This window comes from Coregonus clupeaformis, chromosome 5 (assembly GCF_020615455.1).
Source record: "Coregonus clupeaformis isolate EN_2021a chromosome 5, ASM2061545v1, whole genome shotgun sequence".
NCBI lineage: Eukaryota > Metazoa > Chordata > Actinopteri > Salmoniformes > Salmonidae > Coregonus > Coregonus clupeaformis.
The window spans coordinates 44,256,790-44,283,617 of NC_059196.1; the positions used below are offsets into that span (position 1 = coordinate 44,256,790).

Genomic DNA, 26,828 nt, shown 5'->3' on the forward strand with positions numbered 1-26,828 from the left:
CTAAGGGGCAGTACTCCTTAGTCACTGTGGATCCTAAGGGGCAGTACTCCTTAGACACTGTGGATCCTAAGGGGCAGTACTCCTTAGACACTGTGGATCCTAAGGGGCAGTACTCCTTAGACACTGTGGATCCTAAGGGGCAGTACTCCTTAGACACTGTGGATCCTAAGGGGCAGTACTCCTTAGACCTTGTGGATCCTAAGGGGCAGTACTCCTTAGACACTGTGGATCCTAAGGGGCAGTACTCCTTAGACCCTGTGGATCCTAAGGGGCAGTACTCCTTAGACACTGTGGATCCTAAGGGGCAGTACTCCTTAGACACTGTGGATCCTAAGGGGCAGTACTCCTTAGACCCTGTGGATCCTAAGGGGCAGTACTCTTTAGACACTGTGGATCCTAAGGGGCAGTACTCCTTAGACACTGTGGATCCTAAGGGGCTAAATGATGATGTTTCACTGTCCTAGTTTCTATAATGTTGTAGCCTTGATGTTTTGGGTCTCTGTGTCTCCAAATATCACCTATGTATAATTTGACACGTTGATTAACCAGACACTATTTCTGTTATTATTAGTATTATTTAGTGTTTTAATTTGCCACTTACCTTGAAACATATGATCATTATAATTTGTATACATTGTTGTGTCTCAATGGACCACTAGGCTATAAATAAGGGCTATGTGCAACGGTCAGGTCACTCTGAGGAATATGTCAGCTTGACGTAGAAACGTCAGTCACCTGCTCTCGTCCTGTTCAGTGGATTAAAGTCCGCTCAAATAAATCATTATCAGCTTTTTTTTTTGTTGAGTGCGCCAACTGCTTTCTACCTCGAATTAGCTAGTCCTGTTGGAAGGTTTTCTTGGTAAGCCCTTCTCGTGCATTAAAATTGTCACGATCGTTATAGAGAGTAGACCAAGGCGCAGCGTGATGAACGAACATATTTCTTTATTTGATTAATGCACGAACAAAACAACAAAATGAAAACGTGACGTCCTACGGTATAACACAACCAACAAACGGAACAAACCAAACCGGAACAAGATCCCACAAACACTATGGGAAAACAGACTGTTTAAATGTGGTTCCCAATCAGAGACAACCAGCCACAGCTGACACTCGTTGCCTCTGATTGAGAACCACACTGGCCAACATAGAACTAGAACACATAGAATATACAACACAGAACTCAAACACATAGAAACTACACACCCTGGCTCAAAATATAGAGTCCCCAGAGCCAGGGTGTGACAAAAATACCAGTTTATTATTATCTCCTGTCCCAGTGAGAGTGCTGTTGGCGAGACTGCAACACTGCAAATGATGAGCTTTTGGTTTATTTCGCTGTGGGCTAAAGCCCGATTTAAGTGTTAGGAGAAAATATCAAATTTTGATGGGGTTATTTAGCCTGCTAGGCTTCCAAGACCTCCTGTCTGTATGTAAGGACGTTGGCCCGTATATATATAACTTGTCAGAGCAGGAGGTCAACCCTGTCCAGTCAATTATCATTTCATTACGATCTAAGAGACTAAACTGATCCTAAATCAGCACCATACGTTGAGACACTTTATGAATATGGGCCGTCGTGCGGCTGTCTACAGAACCCAAGCTGGTACTGGACAGAGCTGGGTTAAGATAGGCGCCGTACTTCTTCAAGAATCAATGGATACATATCATTCATTTCAATGATGAAAAATAGCTGTCAATACCACAGAGGAGACCGTTCAACGTATCTCAGTTCAGCTCTGTGGTCCTCCGTTAGACTTTGTGACTGACGGAGGAATGCTATGTAGCCTTTTAGATATAACCACAGTGGTTTCTTCCTGTTAGATATAATGTATATCCAAAATGGCACCCTATTACATACATAGGTAACTGGTCAAAAGTAATGACGTTTCTAGGGAATAGGGTACCGTTTGGGACGGAGCCGTAACTACCTCGCCAGAGTGGTTTTCTGAGGGTGTATTGTGATTGATGGCGCTGACATTTCCATTCCTTTCAGCTGATTACCTGGGTACTTTCATTGCCTTCAAACAAATCCTTGTTTAAAACAGCTCTGTCAGGTGCCACAATGCAGCCGTGAATAAATGAAGAGGTGCCAAACTGTGGAACCCAGTGTCACCGGAGAATCACTCTCTGCTGCCCATGACAAATATAGCTATCGGAGGGGGTTGACAAAATAAATGACTCAAAATAAACTCTACTTTCAGTCCCAGTTTTATGCTCTTTTTTGGGATATGATTTAAAGCTCTTTCTGGGATGTGATTTGAAGCCCATTGACACCTTATTAAGCCATGTAAGAAAAACACAGTTTGGTGGAAAAGCTACTAAATCAACCAGCTGTGTAGACCAGGTGAATGTTTAATGATGTGTATGAGGCGCTCTCTCTGAGAGATGTCACCTGTGTTGATAACTGCCACCCAGCTGTGTGAGCAGACCTGCACCTGTAAGACTGTAGGAGATGAATCATCGTGTCATCTCTTCCCCTGAAGATGTCTCCAGCGCTATTCAAGTACTAATCACAGCTAGCAAGTCCAAGGCCTGAGACCAATCAAGTGTCCTGACTGTTAGCATGGACAATTGACTGTAAGAGGGGATATTTTCAAGGACAGCCTTCTAGTGTGTAATAGATATTCTCTGGAGCAGGTTTTGATTTGACTCTAGGGTCTATAGTCCATTGTGGTGTGTGTGTATGATAATGATAAGCATGTACTGGTGTATTTGACATGTATTTATCTCTTCCCCCAGATGTCAACAGTTGGCTGGTGACGTTTGGCTTCCAGCTGTACAACGTTATACCGGGCTACCGTAAGCCCTCTACTGATACCATGGAGCCCTCCTATGAGCTAGTCACAACACAGATCAACAACCAGGAGTGGGACAGCACCAAGGTAATATAACACAGTCTACCCTACTGTACTGGACACTCAGTCATCCATCCACCCCCCCCTCCCAGTCCTCACTCATATCTCTGTCACTTCATCCATCCATCCATCCATCCATCCATCCATCCACTCCTCCTCAGCCCCAAGGTAAAACACCCTACTGTACCTGAAATCACTCACCTGTCTTTCTGACTGTCAATCCATCCCTCTATCCAGCCATCAATCCATCCATCCATCCAGCCATCCATCCATCCAGCCATCAATCCCTCCATCCAGCCATCAACCCATCCCTCCAGCCATCAATCCCTCCATCCAGCCATCCATCCCTCCATCCAGCCATCAATCCCTCCATCCAGCCATCAATCCATCCCTCCAGCCATCAATCCCTCTATCCAGCCATCCATCCCTCCATCCAGCCATCAATCCCTCCATCCATCCATCAATCCCTCCATCCAGCCATCAATCCCTCCATCCAGCCATCAATCCCTCCATCCCTCCATTAATCCATCCATCCATCCACCCCTCCATCCCTCCATTAATTCATCCATCCATCCATCCATCCATCCATCCATCCATCCATCCATCCATCCATCCATCCATCCATCCATCCATCCATCCATCCCTCCATCCGTCCATCCCTCCATCCATCCTTACATTATCCATCCATCCATCCATCCTCCCTCCCATCCCATCCCTCCATCCGTCATCCCCTCCTTCACTGTTCATCCTCATACCTCTCCCTCTGTCTCTGCTATCAGATAGCAACCAACCTGTTGGCTCCAGACTCCCCAAGGAGCTACCCAGTTATCAGGCCAGATCACGGCCCAGTGAGCCAAGGTTCCTGCTCCTCGGCCCCAAGAACGTATCCTCTGTCTGGGGTATGCTAGCCCCTCAGCCAGGAGATGGGGGGGGAACGGGTAGTGAGAAACGGGGTCATGCCTAAAAGGCTCTGGTAATTGTTCCGGCTGCCATTTAGGGAGATGTTTCTCCTCCATCACCACCAGAGACCATTAAATAAATATAAATATAAATATGCCATTTAGCAGACGCTTTTATCCAAAGTGACTTACAGTCATGAGTGCATACATTTTTTGTGTATGAGTGGTCCCGGGGATCGAACCCACTACCTTGGCGTTACAAGCGCCGTGCTCTACCAGCTGAGCTACAGAGGACCACCATTGATTTCACCTCTACCTTACACCTCTTCCCCCCCCACAGCAGCCAGGCAGAGAGTAGACAGACAAGCCAAGCTCTGGTTCCCTCGTTGATCATATTGCCTGCGGCCTCTGAGTCCTGTGTGAATAATTGAACAGCCTGTTGTCTTGCACGGCTGTAGTTACAGCTAGAGGGAACAGCCTCCCAGCCAGCCACACATCAGGCTCACCACCTAGACAGTGACACTCAGCACCACAGTCACATGATATGCTTTCATAGCTGTTTAGTCAATAGGGAAGAACAGGTCAGATTTTAAAAGGTCATTATAGTGACAATACTGTTGAGGACAACTGGGTGTAATAAGGAAGGGTGTTTCAAATGGCACACTATTCACTATTTAGTGCACTACTTTTGACCAGGGCCCATTAGATCACCCTATTCCCTATATAGAGCCTCTGGGCCCTGTGTCCCTAACCCTATTCCCTATATAGAGCCCTCTGGGCCCTGTGTCCCTAACCCTATTCCCTATATAGATCCCTCTGGGCCCTGTGTCCCTAACCCTATTCCCTATATAGAGCCCTCTGGGCCCTGTATCCCTAACCCTATTCCCTATATAGAGCCCACTGGGCCCTGTGTCCCTAACCCTATTCCCTATATAGAGCCCTCTGGGCCCTGTGTCCCTAACCCTATTCCCTATATAGAGCCCACTGGGCCCTGTGTCCCTAACCCTATTCCCTATATAGAGCCCTCTGGGCCCTGTGTCCCTAACCCTATTCCCTATATAGAGCCTCTGGACCCTGTGTCCCTAACCCTATTCCCTATATAGAGCCCTCTGGGCCCTGTGTCCCTAACCCTATTCCCTATATAGAGCCCACTGGGCCCTGTGTCCCTAACCCTATTCCCTATATAGAGCCCTCTGGGCCCTGTGTCCCTAACCCTATTCCCCTATATAGAGCCCACTGGGCCCTGTGTCCCTAACCCTATTCCCTATATAGAGCCCTCTGGGCCCTGTGTCCCTAACCCTATTCCCTATATAGAGCCCACTGGGCCCTGTGTCCCTAACCCTATTCCCTATATAGAGCCACTGGGCCCTGTGTCCCTAACCCTAGTCCCTATATAGAGCCTCTGGGCCCTGTGTCCCTAACCCTATTCCCTATATAGAGCCCACTGGGCCCTGTGTCCCTAACCCTAGTCCCTATATAGAGCCTCTGGGCCCTGTGTCCCTAACCCTATTCCCTATATAGAGCCTCTGGGCCCTGTGTCCCTAACCCTATTCCCTATATAGAGCCACTGGGCCCTGTGTCCCTAACCCTATTCCCTATATAGAGCCCTCTGGGCCCTGTGTCCCTAACCCTAGTCCCTATATAGAGCCACTGGGCCCTGTGTCCCTAACCCTATTCCCTATATAGAGCCCACTGGGCCCTGTGTCCCTAACCCTATTCCCTATATAGAGCCACTGGGCCCTGTGTCCCTAACCCTATTCCCTATATAGAGCCACTGGGCCCTGTGTCCCTAACCCTATTCCCTATATAGAGCCCTCTGGGCCCTGTGTCCCTAACCCTATTCCCTATATAGAGCCCACTGGGCCCTGTGTCCCTAACCCTATTCCCTATATAGAGCCTCTGGGCCCTGTGTCCCTAATGCTATTCCCTATATAGAGCCACTGGGCCCTGTGTCCCTAACCCTATTCCCTATATAGAGCCTCTGGGCCCTGTGTCCCTAACCCTATTCCCTATATAGAGCCACTGGGCCCTGTGTCCCTAACCCTAGTCCCTATATAGAGCCCACTGGGCCCTGTGTCCCTAACCCTATTCCCTATATAGAGCCTCTGGGCCCTGTGTCCCTAACCCTATTCCCTATATAGAGCCACTGGGCCCTGTGTCCCTAACCCTATTCCCTATATAGAGCCCTCTGGGCCCTGTGTCCCTAACCCTATTCCCTATATAGAGCCACTGGGCCCTGTGTCCCTAACCCTAGTCCCTATATAGAGCCTCTGGGCCCTGTGTCCCTAACCCTATTCCCTATATAGAGCCCACTGGGCCCTGTGTCCCTAACCCTAGTCCCTATATAGAGCCTCTGGGCCCTGTGTCCCTAACCCTATTCCCTATATAGAGCCTCTGGGCCCTGTGTCCCTAACCCTAGTCCCTATATAGAGCCCACTGGGCCCTGTGTCCCTAACCCTATTCCCTATATAGAGCCACTGGGCCCTGTGTCCCTAACCCTATTCCCTATATAGAGCCCTCTGGGCCCTGTGTCCCTAACCCTATTCCCTATATAGAGCCCTCTGGGCCCTGTGTCCCTAACCCTATTCCCTATATAGAGCCTCTGGGCCCTGTGTCCCTAACCCTATTCCCTATATAGAGCCTCTGGGCCCTGTGTCCCTAACCCTATTCCCTATATAGAGCCTCTGGGCCCTGTGTCCCTAACCCTATTCCCTATATAGAGCCCACTGGGCCCTGTGTCCCTAACACTATTCCCTATATAGAGCCCACTGGGCCCTGTGTCCCTAACCCTATTCCCTATATAGAGCCCCCTGGTTCCTGTGTCCCTAACCCTATTCCCTATATAGAGCCCCCTGGTTCCTGTATTAGTGCACTAAATAGGGAATACGTTGCCATGTGGGACGCAGCCCAGGTGGTACCCAATACCTTGAGGTATTGCAGCTTGCTATGACCAATTAATTCCCACTCAATAATATTGTCATAGTGGGTGTCCTGTGGAATAAATAGTTCCTATCTGGGCCTCCCCTCCGGAAGAACCTTGTGTGTGTGTGTGTGTGTGTGCACTCATGCCCAAATCTCCATGGGACTCTCCTCTCCTGTGTGCGTCCCCAATATTTCTTCCCTCATGGGGAGTCTCTGAACCCAGCCCCCAGTGGTTTCTCCTTCAAGGCTGCCAGACCGACAGAAGCACCCTTCCAAACATTTCCATTTCAAATAGTATATACAGTATCTTCTATATAATAGTATATACAGTATCTTCTATATAATAGTATTTACAGTATTTTCTATATAATAGTATATACAGTATCTTCTATATAATAGTATATACAGTATCTTCTATATAATAGTATATACAGTATTTTCTATATAATAGTATATACAGTATCTTCTATATAATAGTATATACAGTATCTTCTATATAATAGTATATACAGTATCTTCTATATAATAGTATATACAGTATCTTCTATATAATAGTATTTACAGTATTTTCTATATAATAGTATATACAGTATCTTCTATATAATAGTATATACAGTATTTTCTATATAATAGTATATACAGTATCTTCTATATAATATTATATACAGTATATTCTATGTAATAGTATATACAGTATCTTCTATATAATAGTATATACACTATCCTCTATATAATAGTATATACAGTATATTCTATATAATAGTATATACAGTATCTTCTATGTAATAGTATATACAGTATCTTCTATATAATAGTATATACAGTATCTTCTATATAATAGTATTTACAGTATTTTCTATATAATAGTATTTACAGTATTTTCTATATAATAGTATATACAGTATATTCTATATAATAGTATATACAGTATCTTCTATATAATAGTATATATATTCTTCTTCTTCTTTTTCATATTTTTCTACTCTCTCTCCATCTTCCAAAAAGAGAAGCAGAGATGGATGGAATAAATGCATAAAAGTTTGTAGGAGAGGATAGATATATTTTCAAACACATTTCTGAGGGCAAAACTGCAAAAATGTGTGACGAACCTCACAAACAAGCTGTGGACGTTTACCTGTCTATGTTTTAAAGCTGGCTGCAAATCAATGCCCTCCAAAAGCCAGGCAGCTAACTATCAACAACCATTATTCACCCCTTCTGTTGAAACCACATAATGGTTTTAATTGCCCAGCCTGACAAATTATTGCTGTTTGTGAATGTCACCATGGGGGGGTTGTGTTATTGGCATTTTAAATCAGAGAGAGAGAGAGAGAGAGAGAGAGAGAGAGAGAGAGAGAGAGAGAGAGAGAGAGAGAGAGAGAGAGAGAGAGAGAGAGAGAAGAGAGAGAGAGAGAGAGAGAGAGAGAGAGAGAGAGAGAGAGAGAGGAGAGAGAGAGAGAGAGAGAGAGAGAGAGAGAGAGAGAGAGAGAGAGAGAGAGAGAGAGAGAGAGAGAGAGAGAGAGAGAGACAGAGAGAGAGAGAGAGAGAGAGAGAGAGAGAGAGAGAGAGACAGAGAGAGAGAGAGAGAGAGAGAGAGAGAGAGAGAGAGAGAGAGAGAGAGAGAGAGGATCATGATGCTAGACTGTTACCTGTCATTCCACGAAATTAGTCCCTTTTGCGTAGACATTTTAAGTAGAAATTTGCACCAATATTGAATATTAAATGGAAGTGCCCTTTAATATTGACCACAAAAAAAATACACATGAATAAAGGCTTGCTAAAGTGCCAAACTTCAGCATTTTGACATGTCCCTAGTTATTTTGTTGTTTGACAGTCCTGAAAATTATTATTTATTTCATGTGATTAGTGATTCATAAAACAATTATTATACTAAAGCTGTCCATCATTTTAAATGCCCAGTGCAGTCAAAAATGTGATTTTCTCCTGTCCTTATTCCCTCAGAACAGACTCAGTTCATTGAGGCATGGACCCTACAGGATGTCGAAAGCGTTCCACAGGGATGCTGGCCCATGTTGACTCCAATGCTTCCCACAATTGTCAAGTTGGCTGGATGTCCTTTGGGTGGTGGACCATTCTTGATATACAGTGCCTTGCAAAAGTATTCACCCCCCTTGGCGTTTTTCCTATTTTGTTGCATTACAACCTGTAATTTAAATTGATTTTTATTTGGACATACACAAAATAGTCCAAATTGGTGAAGTGAAATGAAACAAATAACTTGTTTAAAAAAATTATGAAAAATAAATAACGGAAAAGTGGTGCGTGCATATGTATTCACCCCCTTTGCTATGAAGCCCCTAAATAAGATCTGGTACAACCAATTACCTTCAGAAGTCACATAATTAGTTAAATAAAGTCCACCTGTGTGCAATCTAAGTGTCACATGATCTGTCACATGATCTCAGTATATATACACCTGTTCTGAAAGGCCCCAGAGTATGCAACACCACTAAGCAAGGGGCACCACCAAGCAAGCGGCACCATGAAGACCAAGGAGCTCTCCAAATAGGTCAGGGACAAAGTTGTGGAGAAGTACAGATCAGGGTTGGGTTATAAAAAAATATCTGAAACTTTGAACATCCCACGGAGCACCTTTAAATCCATTATTACAAAAATTGAAAGAATATGGCACCACAACAAACCTGCCAAGAGAGGGACGCCCACCAAAACTCACGGACCAGGCAAGGAGGGCATTAATCAGAGAGGCAACAAAGAGACCAAAGATAACCCTGAAGGAGCTGCAAAGCTCCACAGCGGAGATTGGAGTATCTGTCCATAGGACCACTTTAAGCCGTACACTCCACATAGCTGGGCTTTACGGAAGAGTGCCCAGAAAAAAGCCATTGCTTAAAAAAAAAATACGCAAACATGTTTGGTGTTCGACAAAAGCCATGTGCGAGACTCCCCAAACATATGGAAGAAGGTACTCTGGTCAGATGAGACTAGAATTGAGCTTTTTGGCCATCAAGGAAAGCGCTGTGTCTGGTGCAAACCCAACACCTCTCATCACCCCGATAACACCATCCCCACAGTGAAGGATGGTGGTGGCAGTATCATGCTGTGGGGATGTTTTTCATCGGCAGGGACTGGGAAACTGGTCAGAATTGAAGGAATGATGGATGGCGCTAAATACAGAGAAATTCTTGAGGGAAACCTGTTTCAGTCTTCCAGAGATTTGAGACTGGGACGGAGGTTCACCTTCCAGCAGGACAATGACCCTAAGCATACTGCTAAAGCAACACTTGAGTGGTTTAAGAGGAAACATTTAAATGTCTTGGAATAGCCTAGTCAAAGCCCAGACCTCAATCCAATTGAGAATCTGTGGTATGACTTAAAGATTGCTGTACACCAGCGGAACCCATCCAACTTGAAGGAGCTGGAGCAGTTTTGCCTTGAAGAATGGGCAAAAATCCCAGTGGCTAGATGTGCCAAGCTTATAGAGACATACCCCAAGAGACTTGCAGCTGTAATTGCTGCAAAAGGTGGCTCTACAGAGTACTGACTTTGGGGGGGTGAATAGTTATGCACGCTCAAGTTTTCTGTTTTTTTTGTCTTATTTCTTGTTTGTTTCACACCAAAAAATTGTTTGCATCTTCAAAGTGGTAGGCATGTTGTGTAAATCAAATGATACAACCCCCCCCAAATCTATTTTAATTCCAGGTTGCAAGGCAACAAAATAGGAAAAATGCCAAGGGGGTGAATACTTTCGCAAGCCATTGTACACTGGAAACTGTTGAGTGTGAAAAACTCAGTTCAATCTTTTGTCTTTCCCATTCATACTCTGAATGGCACACATACACAATCAATGTCTCAATTATCTCAAGGTTTAAAAATCCTTCTTCAAACGGTCTCCTCCCCTTCATCTACACTGATTGAAGTGGATTTAACAAGTGGCATCAATAAGGGATCATAGCTTTCACCTGGATTCACCTGGTCAGTCTGTCATGGAAAGAGCAGGTGTCTTTAATGTTTCGTATACTCAGTGGAATAATACTGTGAAAATGACTTGGACTCGAGTCTGACTCAAGTCACAAATTTGATGACTTGAAACTTGACTTGATAGAAAATAAAATAACTTGAGACTTGACTTAGACTTGGAGCCTCAAGACTTGAACTTCGACTTGAGACTGATTACTTAAAATTCTGGGCAGGTTTTGTAACTCATTTTGTGGCACAGAGTCTCTGTGGATTAGGCTAATCTCCACGCAGTCAGAGACAAAACTGATTGGCTAGTGACACGCACACTCTGATTGGACCAGCGAACTGTCAATCAACACAAGTCGGGTGAACTGGCAGTGAGGTTCTGGAGGGTTGCAAATGTATTTTTCATATATATTTGAATAGGCTACATATAGCATCCGATTTGTATTTTTGTCATTTAGCAGACGCTCTTATCCAGAGCGACTTACAGTTAGTGAGTGCATACATTTTTATTTTTCATACTGGCCCCCTGTGGGAATCGAACCCACAACCCATTGCAAACGCCATGCTCTACCAACTGAGCTACATCCCTGCCGGCCATTCCCTCCCCTACACGACTTGTGCGCCGCCCCATGGGTCTCCCGGTCGCGGCCGGCTACAACAGAGCCTGGATTCGAACCAGGATCTCTAGTGGCACAGCTAGCGCTGCGATGCAGTGCCTTAGACCACTGCGCCACTCGGGAGATGCTTATGTCTCCGCCCTAACAATAGGAGTCGGGAAGGTGGGTGATAAGTGTAGGTCCGTAGAAACGCATTGGGCTTATTCTGGACAGCTTTTGGCGAGAGTGAAACCTCTTGCTTCTCCTCTTCCTCTGTAGAGAGCACATCGACGCAGCTGCGGGGAACAGCTCTCAACACATTCCAAAGGATGGCTGTAGTACAGTGCTGAGCTAGTTTGGCTGTTCTCCAAAGTGCATTTTACAGTTTTTAAATTGTGTAGAAAGCAATAAATGAGATTAAAAACGTATATATTTTTGTTTTACTGACTTGAGACTTGACTGGACGTGTGACTTGACTGGACGTGCTCTTAAAATGCTTGACTTGGACTTCTACTTGGGACTTGACTTGGACTTCTACTTGGGACTTGACTTGGACTTCTACTTGGGACTTGACTTGGACTTCTACTTGGGACTTGACTTGGACTTCTACTTGGGACTTGACTTGGACTTCTACTTGGGACTTGACTTGGACCTCGTGAGTTGAGACTTGAGACTTGTGATTCGAATAACAGTGACTTAGTGACTTATTCCGCCATCTGCCTTGTAGTGTAAGAGCTGTTGGAAATGACCTCAGGCGGTTTTGGCCTGCCTGGTGACATCACCAGGCGGTAAATTAGTTAATAGACTAATAAGTAAGAGTGCCAATGACAGCTAGTTTTCAGTCCCCCCCCCCACTCAGACCACTCCCAGACAGTTGATTTTGTTTATTTTTGACCATTTTAATTGAAAACAATCACGGTAAGGTACTTAATTGTTATCCAGAAACTATTTGATGTTGAGATAAAAACTTCTGCTTTGGACCTTTTTTAAGATCAACCCTGTTACCTTTTTAAATATATTTTTCAAAAGAATAGTCAAATCATAAGTGTAAAAGCAGGTGAGCTGGTTCTACTCCTTTTTGGCATTTCTCTGGTGTTTTGTGGTGGAAAACTGAGCGGGTCGAGCACAACACGTCAACCCTGTTACCCACAGATAGACAGTCTAGAAATGTTTTAACGATTTTAATTTTAATTTTAATTTATTTTAATTTGCATTCAATTGCCCCTCCCTGTTGCACACAACAAGCTTTATTTATGGCAGATTTAAGACAAATTTAGATTTAAGATAAAGGAAGGGGATTTATGGCTGATTTTAAGTTAAATCGTCAACCCTGCTACGGTCAACACTGTTACGGTCAACCCTGTAACTTCATTTGGCACTTAACAGGCACTTACTATATATCATATTTTTATTTAACCTGTTTTTTATTAAGTTGATCGTGACAGAATGTTACAATTTGGTGAAATAAAACAGGTTTTTTTCACCACGTTAATCTCCCCTAAAGGGACTCATTTCGTGGAAGACCCACCTGCTCAGACCCACCTGCTCAGACCCTGTGGTATCTTAGCATGGTCCCAGATCTGTTTGTGCTGTCTTTCAAACACAAAACCTTGTTATTTTGCACCATATGAGTTGGCAATACGGCACAAACAGATCTGGGACCAGGCTAGGAGTATCTACTGCAGGTAATCTGTTGGAACTGAGAAGGAATCAACATATCTGGGACCAGGCTAGGAGTATCTACTGCAGGTAATCTGTTAGAATTGAGAAGGAATTAGGAGATTAGGAGATAATAAAGCAGTAATATGAGAGAGAGAGAGAGAGAGAGACTCTGCATGCAGAATTCTGCAAGAATATCCTCAGTGTACCACATAAAACACCAAATTATGCATGCAGAATTTGTATTTATTATGGAGCCCCATTACTTCCTGCAAAGGCAGCAGCTACTCTTCCTGGGGTTGGGAAAAATTAAGGCGGTTTATACAATTTTAAAACATTACAATACATTGACATATTTCACAACACACTGTGTGCCCTCAGGCCCCTACTCCACCACTACCACATATCTACAACACAAAATCCATGTGTGTATAGTGCGTATGTTATTGTGTGTGTGTATGCATGTGTCTGTGTCTATGTTTGTGTTGCTTCACAGTCCCCGCTGTTCCATGAGGTGTATTTTTATCTGTTTTTTAAATCTAATTTTACAGCTTGCATCAGTTACTTGATGTGGAATAGAGTTCCATGTAGTCATGGCTCTATGTAGTACTGTGCGCCTCCCATAGTCTGTTCTGGACTTGGGGACTGTGAAGAGACCTCTGGTGGCATGTCTTGTGGGATATGCATGGGTGACCGAGCTGTGTGCCAGTAGTTTAAACAGACAGCTCGGTGCATTCAACGTGTCAATACCTCTCATAAATACAAGTAGTGATGAAGTCAATCTCTCCTCCACTTTGAGCCAAGAGAGATTGACATGCATATTATTAATATTAGCTCTCTGTGTACATCCAAGGGCCAGCAGTGCTGCCCTGTTCTAGCCAATTGCAATTTTCCTAAGTCCCTTTTTGTGGCACCTGACCACACGACTGAACAGTAGTCCAGGTGTGACAAAACAAGGGCCTGTAGGACCTGCCTTGTTGATAGTGCTGTTAAGAAGGTAGAGCAGCGCATTATTATGGACAGACTTCTCCCCATCTTAGCTACTGTTGTATCAATATGTTTTGACCATGACAGTTTACAATCCAGGGTTACAATCCTTGCTCAATTTCCACATTATTTATTACAAGATTTAGTTGAGGTTTAGGGTTTAGTGAATGATTTGTCCCAAATACAATGCTTTCAGTTTTAGAAATATTTAGAACTAACTTATTCCTTGCCACCCATTCAGAAACTAACTGCAGATCTTTGTTGTGTTGCAGTCATTTCAGTTGCTGTAGTAGCTGACGTGTATAGTGTTGAGTCATCCGCATACACAGACACACTGGCTTTACTCAAAGCCAGTGGCATGTCATTAGTTAAGGTTGAAATAAGTAATGGGCCTAGACAGCTGCCCTGGGGAATTCCTCATTCTACCTGGATTATGTTGGAGAGGCTTCCATGAAAGATCACCCTCTGTGTTCTGTTAGACAGGAAACTCTTTATCTACATTATAGCAGGGGGTGTAAAGCCATGACACATACGTTTTTCCAGCGCAGACTATGATCGATAATGTCAAAAGCCGCACTGAAGTCTAACAAAACAGCCCCCACAATCTTTTTATCATTACTTTCTCTCAGCCAATCATCAGTTATTTGTGTAAGTGCTGTGTTTGTTGATTGTCATTCCCTATAAGCATGCTGAAAATCTGTTTACTGTGAAGTAGCATTGTATCTGGTTAAACACAATTTTTTCCAAAAGTTTACTAAGGGTTGGTAACAGGCTAATTGGTTGGCTATTTGAGCCAGTAAAGGGGGCTTTACTATTCTTAGGTAGCGGAATGACTTTTGCTTCCCTCCAGGCCTGAGGGGGCACACTTTCTATTAGGCTTAGATTGGAAATATGGCAAATAGGAGTGGCACTATCAATATCTTCCTGCTGTACATCAGACGCTATGATGATGGTCCAAGCTGCAACTCAGTATCCTGAACATGAACAACTTGTTCCTCAGCAACAGGTGCTTGTGGCTGCTCTACCACTGTCGGCCCACCTCTCCCTACATCAGTGGGCCCAGGCGTTATGAGGACCATCTTCCTATGGTGTCCTCCTCCTCCTCCCCCTCTTCCATCCTCCTCCTCCTCCTACTCCTCCTCCTCTTCCTCTTCCTCTTCCTCCCCCCCTCCACCTCCTCCTCCTCCTCCTCCTCCTCTTCCTCTTCCTCTTCCTCCTCTTCCTCCTCCCCCTCCTCCTCCTCCTCCTCCTCCTCCTCCTCCTCCTCCTCCTCCTCCTCTTCCCCCCACCACCTCCTCTTCCTCCTCCTCCTCTTCCTCCTCCTCTTCCTCTTCCTCCTCCCCCTCCTCCTCCTCCCCCTCCTCTTCCTCCCCCTCCTCCTCCTCCTCCTCCACCTCCTCCTCCTCTTCCTCCTCTTCCTCTTCCTCCCCCCCTCCTCCTCTTCCTCATCTTCCTCCTCTTCCCCTTCCTCCTCCTCCTCAACTTCCTCTTCCCCCCTCCTCCTCCTCCTCTTCCTCCACCTCTTCCTCCTCCCCCTCCTCTTCCTCCCCTCCTCCCCCTCCTCTTCCTCCCCCTCCTCCCCCTCTTCCTCATCTTCCTCATCTTCCTCTTCCTCCTCCTCCTCAACTTCCTCTTCCTCCTCCTCCCCCTCCTCTTCCTCCTCCCCTCCTCCCCCTCCTCCTCCTATGGAGTCACATTAGAAACAGCTGACAGACTGAAGGACAGTGGATAGTGTGTTACTGAAGGACAGTGGATAGTGTGTTACTGAAGGACAGTGGATAGTGTGTTACTGAAGGACAGTGGATAGTGTGTTACTGAAGGACAGTGGATAGTGTGTTACTGAAGGACAGTGGATAGTGTGTTACTGAAGGACAGTGGATAGTGTGTTACTGAAGGACAGTGGATAGTGTGTTACTGAAGGACAGTGGATAGTGTGTTACTGAAGGACAGTGGATAGTGTGTTACTGAAGGACAGTGGATAGTGTGTTACTGAAGGACAGTGGATAGTGTGTTACTGAAGGACAGTGGATAGTGTGTTACTGAAGGACAGTGTGTTACTGGAGACAGATGAGTTCTCTAGGTGTGGAGGGATTGCTACACACACACACAGACACACACACACACACACACAGACACACACACACAGACACACACACACACACACAGACACACACACACACACACACACACACACAGACACACACACACACACACAGACACACACACACACACACAGACACACACACAGACACACACACAGACACACAGACACACACACACACAGACACACACACACACACACACAGACACACTCACAGACACACACACAGACACACAGACACACAGACACACACACAGAGTTGATTTCTATCTCTGACTCTGACAATGCTGGAGGCTGATTACACCTCATGCCATGTCAGCGATGCCTATCTGTTGGAGGGTGTCACAGTGGTGGACATCTTCCCCCTCCCTCCCTGATCTCTCCCGACCTCTCCCCCTCCCTCCCTGATCTCTCCCGACCTCTCCCCCTACCTCCCTGATCCCTCCCTCCCTCTCTCTCTCCCTCCCTCCCCACTGCCCCCTGGGACGTCTGACCGGGGGTAGGGCATAGAGCTAGCTGGCGTGGTAAACAACTGTGCCGTGTGTGTGTGTGTGTGTGTGTTGTGTCAGGGGTGTGAAGAGTCCCTCAGGCTATAACAGCCTCCCGCTGGGCTCTGTTCCACAGCTGAACCCCCCCGCCCCCCCCCCCAGCCAGACCCCTGCCACTGGGGACGGGCAACCCCGCTCGCTTACTGGTCACACACTCAAACACACACGCACACACACACACAGGCACACACGCACACGCACACACACACGCACACACACACACACACGCACAGGCGATGGCAGAGGAGGCACAGCGGTCGCCTGTCTGGGTTGTTGTTCAGATCAGCCACCAACAGGGCATTGGTCTCTCTGGGTGGTCTCTCTCCCACCCCAGATCACTCTCTCTGGGTGGTCTCTCTCCCACCCCAGATCACTCTCTCTGGATGGCCTCTCTCCCACCCCAGATCACTCTCTCTGGGTGGTCTCTCTCCCACCCCAGATCACTCTCTCTGGATGGCCTCTCTCCCACCCCAGATCACTCTCTCTGGGTGGTCTCTCTCCCACCCCAGATCACTCTCTCTGGATGGCCTCTCTCCCACCCCAGATCACTCTCTCTGGGTGGTCTCTCTCCCACCCCAGATCACTCTCTCTGGGTGGTCTCTCTCCCACCCCAGATCACTCTCTCTGGGTGGTCTCTCTAACACCCCAGATCACTCTCTCTGGATGGCCTCTCTCCCACCCCAGATCACTCTCTCTGGGTGGTCTCTCTCCCACCCCAGATCACTCTCTCTGGGTGGTCTCTCTCCCACCCCAGATCACTCTCTCTGGATGGCCTCTCTCCCACCCCCAGATCACTCTCTCTGGGTGGTCTCTCTCCCACCCCAGATCAATCTCTCTGGATGGCCTCTCTCCCACCCCAGATCACTCTCTCTGGGTGGTCTCTCTCCACCCCAGATCACTCTCTCTGGGTGGTCTCTCTCCAACCCCAGATCACTCTCTCTGGATGGCCTCTCTCCCACCCCAGATCACTCTCTCTGGGTGGTCTCTCTCCCACCCCAGATCACTCTCTCTGGGTGGTCTCTCTCCCACCCCAGATCACTCTCTCTGGGTGGTCTCTCTCCCACCCCAGATCACTCTCTCTGGATGGCCTCTCTCCCACCCCAGATCACTCTCTCTGGGTGGTCTCTCTCCCACCCCAGATCACTCTCTCTGGGTGGTCTCTCTCCCACCCCAGATCACTCTCTCTGGATGGCCTCCCTCCCACCCCAGATCACTCTCTCTGGGTGGTCTCTCTCCCACCCCAGATCAATCTCTCTGGATGGCCTCTCTCCCACCCCAGATCACTCTCTCTGGGTGGTCTCTCTCCCACCCCAGATCACTCTCTCTGGGTGGTCTCTCTCCCACCCCAGATCACTCTCTCTTCGTGCACCCTGGCCTATTCCCTATATAGTGCACTTCTTTTAGCCATTTGAGACGCATTCTCTCTCTCTCTCTCTCTCTCTCTCTCTCTCTCTCTCTCTCTCTCTCTCTCTCTCTCTCTCTCTCTCTCTCTCTCTCTCTCTGTGTGTGTCTCCCTCTCTCTCTCTCCCTCTCTCTCTCTCTCTCCCCCTCTCTCCCGAGGAGGATCTCTGGTGTTGTCAGCTAACATTAGAGCAGTATTAGGATCAGTGTTACTGTCCAGGAGACACAAAGCTTTTGGTCCCTTCAGGAATTACAGTAAATATAGACACACTGACTTTTCTTTCATATCCAGCTCAGTGTCGCTGTCAGAAAACGGGGAGTTTCACCCGTTTAAAAAAAATATCATACATGTCACGACCGATCAGAGAGATGAGGATTTGCTAACAAACACCTCTGGCCCTGCCTCGACGACGAGATATTTACAGCTTCACAGAACCACAGATATATTGTGCAGTGGGGGTCTGTGTGTGTGTGTGTCTTGATTTCATATGAATGGGTGTAGAATAAATGAATCTGGAGCTATAATAATTCTATATCAGAATAACAAGCAAGTACTGTATAATAATAATCCTACAATTTGGTTGTCTCCCCTATAATATTCTATATCAGAATAACAAGCAAGTACTGTATAATCAATATTATAAAGTAATTTCCTACACATTTGGTTCAACGTTCTCCCCCCCAATGAATTCATGGTCATATACTGAGTGTACAAAACATTAAGAACACTTTCCTAATATTGAGTTGCACAGGGATGCTGGCCCATGTTGACTCCAATGCTTCCCACGGTTGTGTCAAGTTGGCTGGATGTGGACCATTCTTGATACACACAGGAAACTGTTGAGCATGAAAAACCCAGCAGTGTTGCAGTTCTTGATCAAACATTATTATTCTAACAGCTGTTAGATGTATTTCATTTATTCACAGGAAATGTTCTTAATCTCATTTTATAATACACTGCTCAAAAAAATAAAGGGAACACTTAAACAACACAATGTAACTCCAAGTCAATCACACTTCTGGGAAATCAAACTGTCCACTTAGGAAGCAACACTGATTGACAATACATTTCACATGCTGTTGTGCAAATGGAATAGACAACAGGTGGAAATTAGCATGAGACGGAGTTTACAACCCACACAAGTGGCTCAGGTAGTGCAGCTCATCCAGGATGGCACATCAATGCGAGCTGTGGCAAGAAGGTTTGCTGTGTCTGTCAGCGTAGTGTCCAGAGCATGGAGGCGCTACCAGGAGACAGGCCAATACATCAGGAGACGTGGAGGAGGCCATAGGAGGGCAACAACCCAGCAGCAAGACTGCTACCTCCGCCTTTGTGCAAGGAGGAGCAGGAGGAGCACTGCCAGAGCCCTGCAAAATGACCTCCAGCAGGCCACAAATGTGCATGTGTCTGCTCAAACGGTCAGAAACAGACTCCATGAGGGTGGTATGAGGGCCCGACGTCCACAGGTGGGGGTTGTGCTTACAGCCCAACACTGTGCAGGACGTTTGACATTTGCCAGAGAACACCAAGATTGGCAAATTCGCCACTGGCGCCCTGTGCTCTTCACAGATGAAAGCAGGTTCACACTGAGCACGTGACAGACGTGACAGAGTCTGGAGACGCCGTGGAGAACGTTCTGCTGCCTGCAACATCCTCCAGCATGACCGGTTTGGCGGTGGGTCAGTCATGGTGTGGGGTGGCATTTCTTTGGGGGGCCGCACAGCCCTCCATGTGCTCGCCAGAGGTAGCCTGACTGCCATTAGGTACCGAAATGAGATCCTCAGACCCCTTGTGAGACCATATGCTGGTGCTGTTGGCCCTGGGTTCCTCCTAATGCAAGACAATGCTAGACCTCATGTGGCTGGAGTGTGTCAGCAGTTCCTGCAAGAGGAAGGCATTGATGCTATGGACTGGCCCGTCCGTTCCCCAGACCTGAATCCAATTGAGCACATCTGGGACATCATGTCTCGCTCCATCCACCAACGCCACGTTGCACCACAGACTGTCCAGGAGTTGGCGGATGCTTTAGTCCAGGTCTGGGAGGAGATCCCTCAGGAGACCATCCGCCACCTCATCAGGAGCATGCCCAGGCGTTGTAGGGAGGTCATACAGGCACGTGGAGGCCACACACACTACTGAGCCTCATTTTGACTTGTTTTAAGGACATTACATCAAAGTTGGATCAGCCTGTAGTGTGGTTTTCCACTTTAATTTTGAGGGTGACTCCAAATCCAGACCTCCATGGGTTGATACATTTGATTTCCATTGATAATTTTTGTGTGATTTTGTTGTCAGCACATTCAACTATGTAAAGAAAAAAAGTATTTAATAAGATGATTTCATTCATTCAGATCTAGGATGTTTTGTATTAGTGTTCCCTTAATTTTTTTGAGCAGTGTACATTTCAGAGGTGAAGACAAGAAGTGGATTATCTGAACATCCCCGATATTGTAGAAACCAAATGTATGAGGGTGTATCCACACGAAATACAATGTGTTAATGCTGCGTGCTCAGAACAGGAACTAAGAGATGGGTGAAGTGTTAATGAACCAGCGTGTTTGATTCTCTTATTGTGAAAAATGAGAACTGCTGAAACTCTGGTGTGCGTGTGTGCGTGTGTGCGTGTGTGTGTGAGCTGCTGAGACTGGGAAAGAGAAGCAAGGCAGTGTCCTGCTGAGTTGTGTTCTCTCAGAGTGAGACATCAGGAGCGGTTTCTTACATCAGGAGAGAGGAGAGGCAGAGAAGAGAGAAGGGAGGAGAGAAGGGAGGAGAGGAGAACAGGAGACGTGAAGGAAGCTGATAGAGAGGGGGGAGGCTCTGGGAAACATGGACTTTATCAAGCTGATAGAGGGGCAACTTTACAGCACAATCAACAAAATCATTCAGACATGTTTGAATTAGATTATTTCTCCTGTCTCATGTTTGGCAAAGATTTGAATAATGAGAAAGATCTTTCCTTCTGCTTGTGTTAGTGTGTGGTGACCACTTAGGGAATGAATCTTCTTTTGTTCTTGGTATTCTTCTTCTAACAATGTCCTGTTGTTGTTGTTGTTGTTGTTGCAGTCAATCCTGGGCCTACTAACTAATGCCATTCTGTTGTGTTGTGTTCTGTTGTTGTTGTTAGTCCATCCTTGGTGTGCAGTGTGAGGTCCAGAGACAGCTGAAGGGCTTCGTGAAGCTGGAGCGCTTCGGACAGATCTATGGTGCCAGCGCTGCAGGCTGCCCACAGACCGCCCGAAAGACCCTCTTCGCATCTGGAGGATCCATCTTCGGCAAGGGCGTGAAGTTCGCCATCCGCGACGGCCGTATCAGCACTGACATCATCAGCCTGGCCAATGAGGACGGTCGACGCATGGCGGCGGTCCTCAACGACGCGTTCTACCTCCGGGACCTCCACTTCACCATCGACGGCGTGGACACGCACTACTTCCTCAAGCTGGGGTCCGTAGAGGGCGACCTGTCACTCATCGGGATGACTGTTGGGCGCCGTACCCTAGAGACGGGCGTCAACGTGACGGTGTCTCAGGTCAACGCGGTACTGAACGGCAGGACCAGGCGCATCACCGACATTCAGCTCCAATACGGAGCCCTGAGCCTCAACACGCGGTACGGTAGTTCCCTGGATGAGGAGAAGGCCAGGGTGCTGGAGTTAGCCAGGCAGAGGGCTGTGGCCCAGGCCTGGACCAGGGAGCGCCAGAGACTGAGGGAGGGAGAGGAGGGCTCGCGCGCCTGGACCGAGGGGGAGAAGCAGCAGCTGCTGGCGTCAGGGAAGGTGGCAGGATACGACGGGTACTATGTGGTGTCTGTGGACCAGTTCCCGGAGCTGTCAGACAGCGTCAACAACATTCACTTCATGAGGCAGAGCGAGATGGGCCGAAGGTGACATGATGAACAACAGCCACTGGAGTGAGAGAGTGACAGAATTGGACTTGCGTCCGAAATGGTACCTTATTCCCTATATAGGGCACTACTTTTGACCAGGCCCCATCAGGCTCTCGGGGTCTACAGGGCTCTGGCAAAAGTAGTGCCCTGTATGTTCAGACGCAGCGTTGTTGACCTAAGGACTTCTTGCCAAAGACAGTTGCATACATGACCACCTTTTAGTTTTCTGCTCCTATTGACGTGTGCTTAACATTTTTTTTTGATACACTGTATGAACTAAAATACATGGTGTGGCAGCCACCTGGAAATCAGTTGCTGAACACTGTATTCTACTGTAGAGTGGTACATCTCCTTCAGAAAAAGATATTTAACAGTCTTTTCTGTTCAAGTGTGGCTGCTAGAGAAAGAACATTTGCGATATCTACTCTGTCTGTGACTTATTTTGGTAACTCTGTTTCCCCCCGTCCCTGTTGGTGACTGTGTTTTTCCCCCGTCCCTGTTGGTGACTGTGTTTATCCCCGGCCCTGTTGGTGACTGTGTTCAAAGGGACCGGAGAGGAGAGGAGAGAGTGGTGGTAATGCATTATATCCACTGGCTCCTCCGCTCACTCCGTCCACCCTGCTGCCAGACCAGACTAGAACAGGTTGACTAGAAAAGATTGTCCAGCTTTGCTCCGATCTGTTCTGCCTTTTTCTGCGCCTCAGCCAAGGAAAGACCTTCTCTTTTAAATCGCTTCGTTTTTATACTTGAACCCCCTGGGTGTCAGCCCTGTCGTCGGCTCTGTCGCAACACAAACAAGGACGTCTGCTGTCTCCTGTCTCCTGTCCATACCCCCTCCCAATTCCCCTCAACCCCTTCCCCTCATCAAGACTAGCCACTGGACTTGTCCAAGCACCTTGTTTGTGATGTCTAGTTGTAATATTTTATTTCCAAATAAGCTAGGTATTCATCTGTGGTCTCATCAACAACCCTTAAAGGAAGCTACCCACTGGGTGCAGACGTCAATTCAACGTCTATTCCACGTTGGTTCAATGTAATTTCATTGAAATGACATGGAAACAAATTTGATTCAACCAGTGTGTTCCCAGTGGGGAGGTAGTACTCTGTTCTCATCAACAACCCCTGAAGCATTGAAGGAAGGTTGAGAATCTGATGCAGTACTTTCACCGTGCTGACTAAATGAAGGAAGGTTGAGAATCTGATGCAGTACTTTCACCGTGCTGACTAAATGAAGGAAGGTTGAGAATCTGATGCAGTACTCCCACCATGCATGCTGACTAAATGCCTTTCTGTGGACTAGCCTTCTACAGTAATTGACTCAAACGGTTCAATTACTTACAGCTCAATTACTGTTCTGACTCGCATCAGAACAACTGAAATTCTACTTAATATGCAGACAAGAAGGATAACATATGAGGTCACTGTTGATGATTGATTTTGCTTTGATTTATAACTTTTTTGTCTGTCTGGGATCAATTACATGTTCCTAAAACTGAAAAGAGAACAGAACAGGTCTTTCTCGTTCTGTTCTGGTGTCCTATCAGAACAGGTCTAACATACCATCTCTCCTCTTCCTGTTCTGGTGTCCTATCAGAACAGGTCTAACATACCATCTCTCCTCTTCCTGTTCTGGTGTCCTATCAGAACAGGTCTAACATACCATCTCTCCTCTTCCTGTTCTGGTGTCCTATCAGAACAGGTCTAACATACCATCTCTCCTCTTCCTGTTCTGGTGTCCTATCAGAACAGGTCTAACATACCATCTCTCCTCTTCCTGTTCTGGTCTCCTATCAGAACAGGTCTAACATACCATCTCTCCTCTTCCTGTTCTGGTGTCCTATCAGAACAGGTCTAACATACCATCTCTCCTCTTCCTGTTCTGGTGTCCTATCAGAACAGGTCTAACATACCATCTCTCCTCTTCCTGTTCTGGTGTCCTATCAGAACAGGTCTAACATACCGTCTCTCCTCTTCCTGTTCTGGTCTCCTATCAGAACACGTCTATTCTGAACATACTGACAAGACAAACCCTGGATGATGAACACACTGTGGAAGAATCATTCAAACGTCTGTATTAATAAACAACAGAACGGTATTTTATATTACCTTTTGGTTTTATAAATAGCTATATAAAATAACAGTATAACAAAATCATTTGAATTCAGCAATGTGAAATATCGTCCCTTTTATCGCTACTCGTTGTACTTGAACAAGACTTAAAGGTGTTTCTTTCAACACACAGAATAAAGTATGACTATGTTTGGAAAAGTGATTTTTATTTTAGTTACATTATTTACTTGTATTTGTTCATTTAATGTAGAGGAATACATTTTACGGCCTTCCAGCAGTCGACCATACATAATACTATTGTTTTCGTAATGCGTTTTTCTCAGCAGTATTTCTCAATGTATTTCTACCTTCAAATAATGTTCTGAGGAGAAAGGTGTTCCAGGTGAGAAGAGATGCTTAAAAAACAGCACATTACTAAAACATACAGTGCCTTGCAAAAGTATTCATCCCCCTTGGCGTTTTTCCTATTTTGTTGCATTACAATCTGTAATTTAAATGGATTTTTATTTGGATTTCATGTAATGGACATACACAAAATAGTCCAAATTGGTGAAGTGAAATGAAAAAAATAACTTGTTTCAAAAAATTCTAAGAAATAAATAATGGAAAAGTGGTGCGTGCATATGAATTCACCCCTTTTACTATGAAGCCCCTAAATAAGATCTGGTGCAACCAATTACCTTCAGAAGTCACATAATTAGTTAAATAAAGTCCACCTGTGTGCAATCTAAGTGTCACATGATCTGTCACATGATCTTAGTATATATACACCTGTTCTGAAAGGCCCCAGAGTCTGCAACACCACTAAGCAAGGGGCACCACCAAGCAAGCGGCACCATGAAGCATGGTGGTGGCAGCATCATAATAATAATATGCCATTTAGCAGACGCTTTTATCCAAAGCGACTTACCGTCATGCGTGCATACATTTATTTGCTGTGGGGATGTTTTTCATCGGCAGGGACTGGGAAACTGGTCAGAATTGAATGGCCTAGTCAAAGCCCAGACCTCAATCCAATTGAGAATGTGTGGTATGACTTGAGAATGTGTGGTATGTACACCAGCGGAACCCATCCAACTTGAAGGAGCTGGAGCAGTTTTGCCTTGAAGAATGGGCAAAAATCCCAGTGGCTAGATGTGCCAAGCTTATAGAGACATACCCCAAGAGACTTGCAGCTGTAATTGCTGCAAAAGGTGGCTCTACAAAGTATTGACTTTGGGGGGGTGAAAAGTTATGCACGCTCAAGTTTTCAGTTTTTTTTTTGTCTTATTTCTTGTTTGTTTCACAAGAACAAATATTTTGCATCTTCAAAGTCAAATCCAATAAAATAAAATAAAATTTTATTTTATTTGCCACATGCGCCGAATACAACAGGTGTAGACATTACAGTGAAATGCTTACTTACAGCCCTTAACCAACAATACATTTATTTTTAAATAAAAAAGTAAAATAAAACAACAACAACAAAAAAGTGTTGAGAAAAAAAGAGCAGAAGTAAAATAAAATAACAGTAGGGAGTCTATATATACAGGGGGGTACCGGTGCAGAGTCAATGTGCGGGGGCACCGGCTAGTTGAGGTAGTTGAGGTAATATGTACATGTGGATAGAGTTAAAGTGACTATGCATAAATAATTAACAGAGTAGCAGCAGCGTAAAAAGATGGTGGGGGTGGGGGGGCAGTGCAAATAGTCCGGGTAGCCATGATTAGCTGTTCAGGAGTCTTATGGCTTGGGGGTAGTAGCTGTTGAGAAGCCTTTTGGACCTAGACCTGGCACTCCGGTACCGCTTGCCATGCGGTAGCAGAGAGAACAGTCTATGACTACGGTGGCTGGAGTCTTTGACAATTTTGAGGGCCTTCCTCTGACACTGCCTGGTATAGAGGTCCTGGATGGCAGGAAGCTTGGCCCCAGTGATGTACTGGGCCGTACGCACTACCCCCTGTAGTGCCTTGCGGTCGGAGGCCGAGCAGTTGCTATACCAGGTGGTGATGCAACCAGTCAGGATGCTCTCGATGGTGCAGCTGTAGAACTTTTTGAGGATCTGAGGACCCATGCCAAATCTTTTCAGTCTCCTGAGGGGGAATAGGCTTTGTCGTGCCCTCTTCACGACTGTCTTGGTGTGTTTGGACCATGATAGTTCGTTGGTGATGTGGACACCAAGGAACTTGAAGCTCTCAACCTGTTCCACTACAGCCCCGTCGATGAGAATGGGGGCGTGCTCAGTCCTCTTTTCTTTCCTGCAGTCCACAATGATCTCCTTTGTCTTGGTCATGTTGAGGGAGAGGTTGTTATCCTGGCACCACAATGCCAGGTCTCTGACCTCCTCCCTATAGGATGTCTCATCATTGTCTGTGATCAGGCCTTCCACTGTTGTGTCGTCGGCAAACTTAATGATGGTGTTGGAGTCGTGCCTGAACATGCAGTCATGGGTGAACAGGGAGTACAGGAGGGGACTGAGCACGCACCCCTGAGGGGCCCCCGTGTTGAGGATCAGTGTGGCAGATGTGTTGTTACCTACCCTTACCACCTGGGGGTGGCCCGTCAGGAAGTCCAGGATCCAGTTGCAGAGGGAGGTGTTTAGTCCCAGGGTCCTTAGCTTAGTGATGAGCTTTGTGGGCACTATGGTGTTGAATGCTGAGCTGTAGTCAATGAATAGCATTCTCACGTAGGTGTTCCTCTTGTCCAGGTGGGAAAGGGCAGTGTGGAGTGCAATAGAGATTGCATCATCTGTGGATCTGTTGGGGCGGTATGCAAATAGCCTATGGTGGTCTGCTAGAAACATGTTGGTATTACAGACTCAGACAGGGAGAGGTTGAAAATGTCAGTGAAGACACTTGCCAGTTGGTCAGCGCATGCTCGGAGTACACGTCCTGGTAATCCGTCTGGCCCTGCGGCCTTGTGAATGTTGACCTGTGGTAGGCATGTTGTGTAAATCAAATGATACAAACCCCCCCCCCCA

The 26,828-nt window shown here is 46.3% G+C and overlaps 1 protein-coding gene across 1 annotated transcript in view; it reads left to right on the forward strand.

Moving 5' to 3' along the window:
• Nucleotides 1-24,358, forward strand: part of tenm4 (teneurin transmembrane protein 4) — a 586,910-nt gene extending 562,552 nt beyond the window's left edge. Inside the window, exons 35-36 of the mRNA XM_041876707.2 lie at nucleotides 2,743-2,885; nucleotides 21,042-24,358. Of these exons, the coding sequence (XP_041732641.2) occupies nucleotides 2,743-2,885; nucleotides 21,042-21,800 (902 nt within the window). The 3' untranslated portion in view covers nucleotides 21,801-24,358. The remainder of the gene's footprint in view (nucleotides 1-2,742; nucleotides 2,886-21,041) is intronic.
• The last annotated feature ends 2,470 nt before the right edge of the window (nucleotides 24,359-26,828 follow it).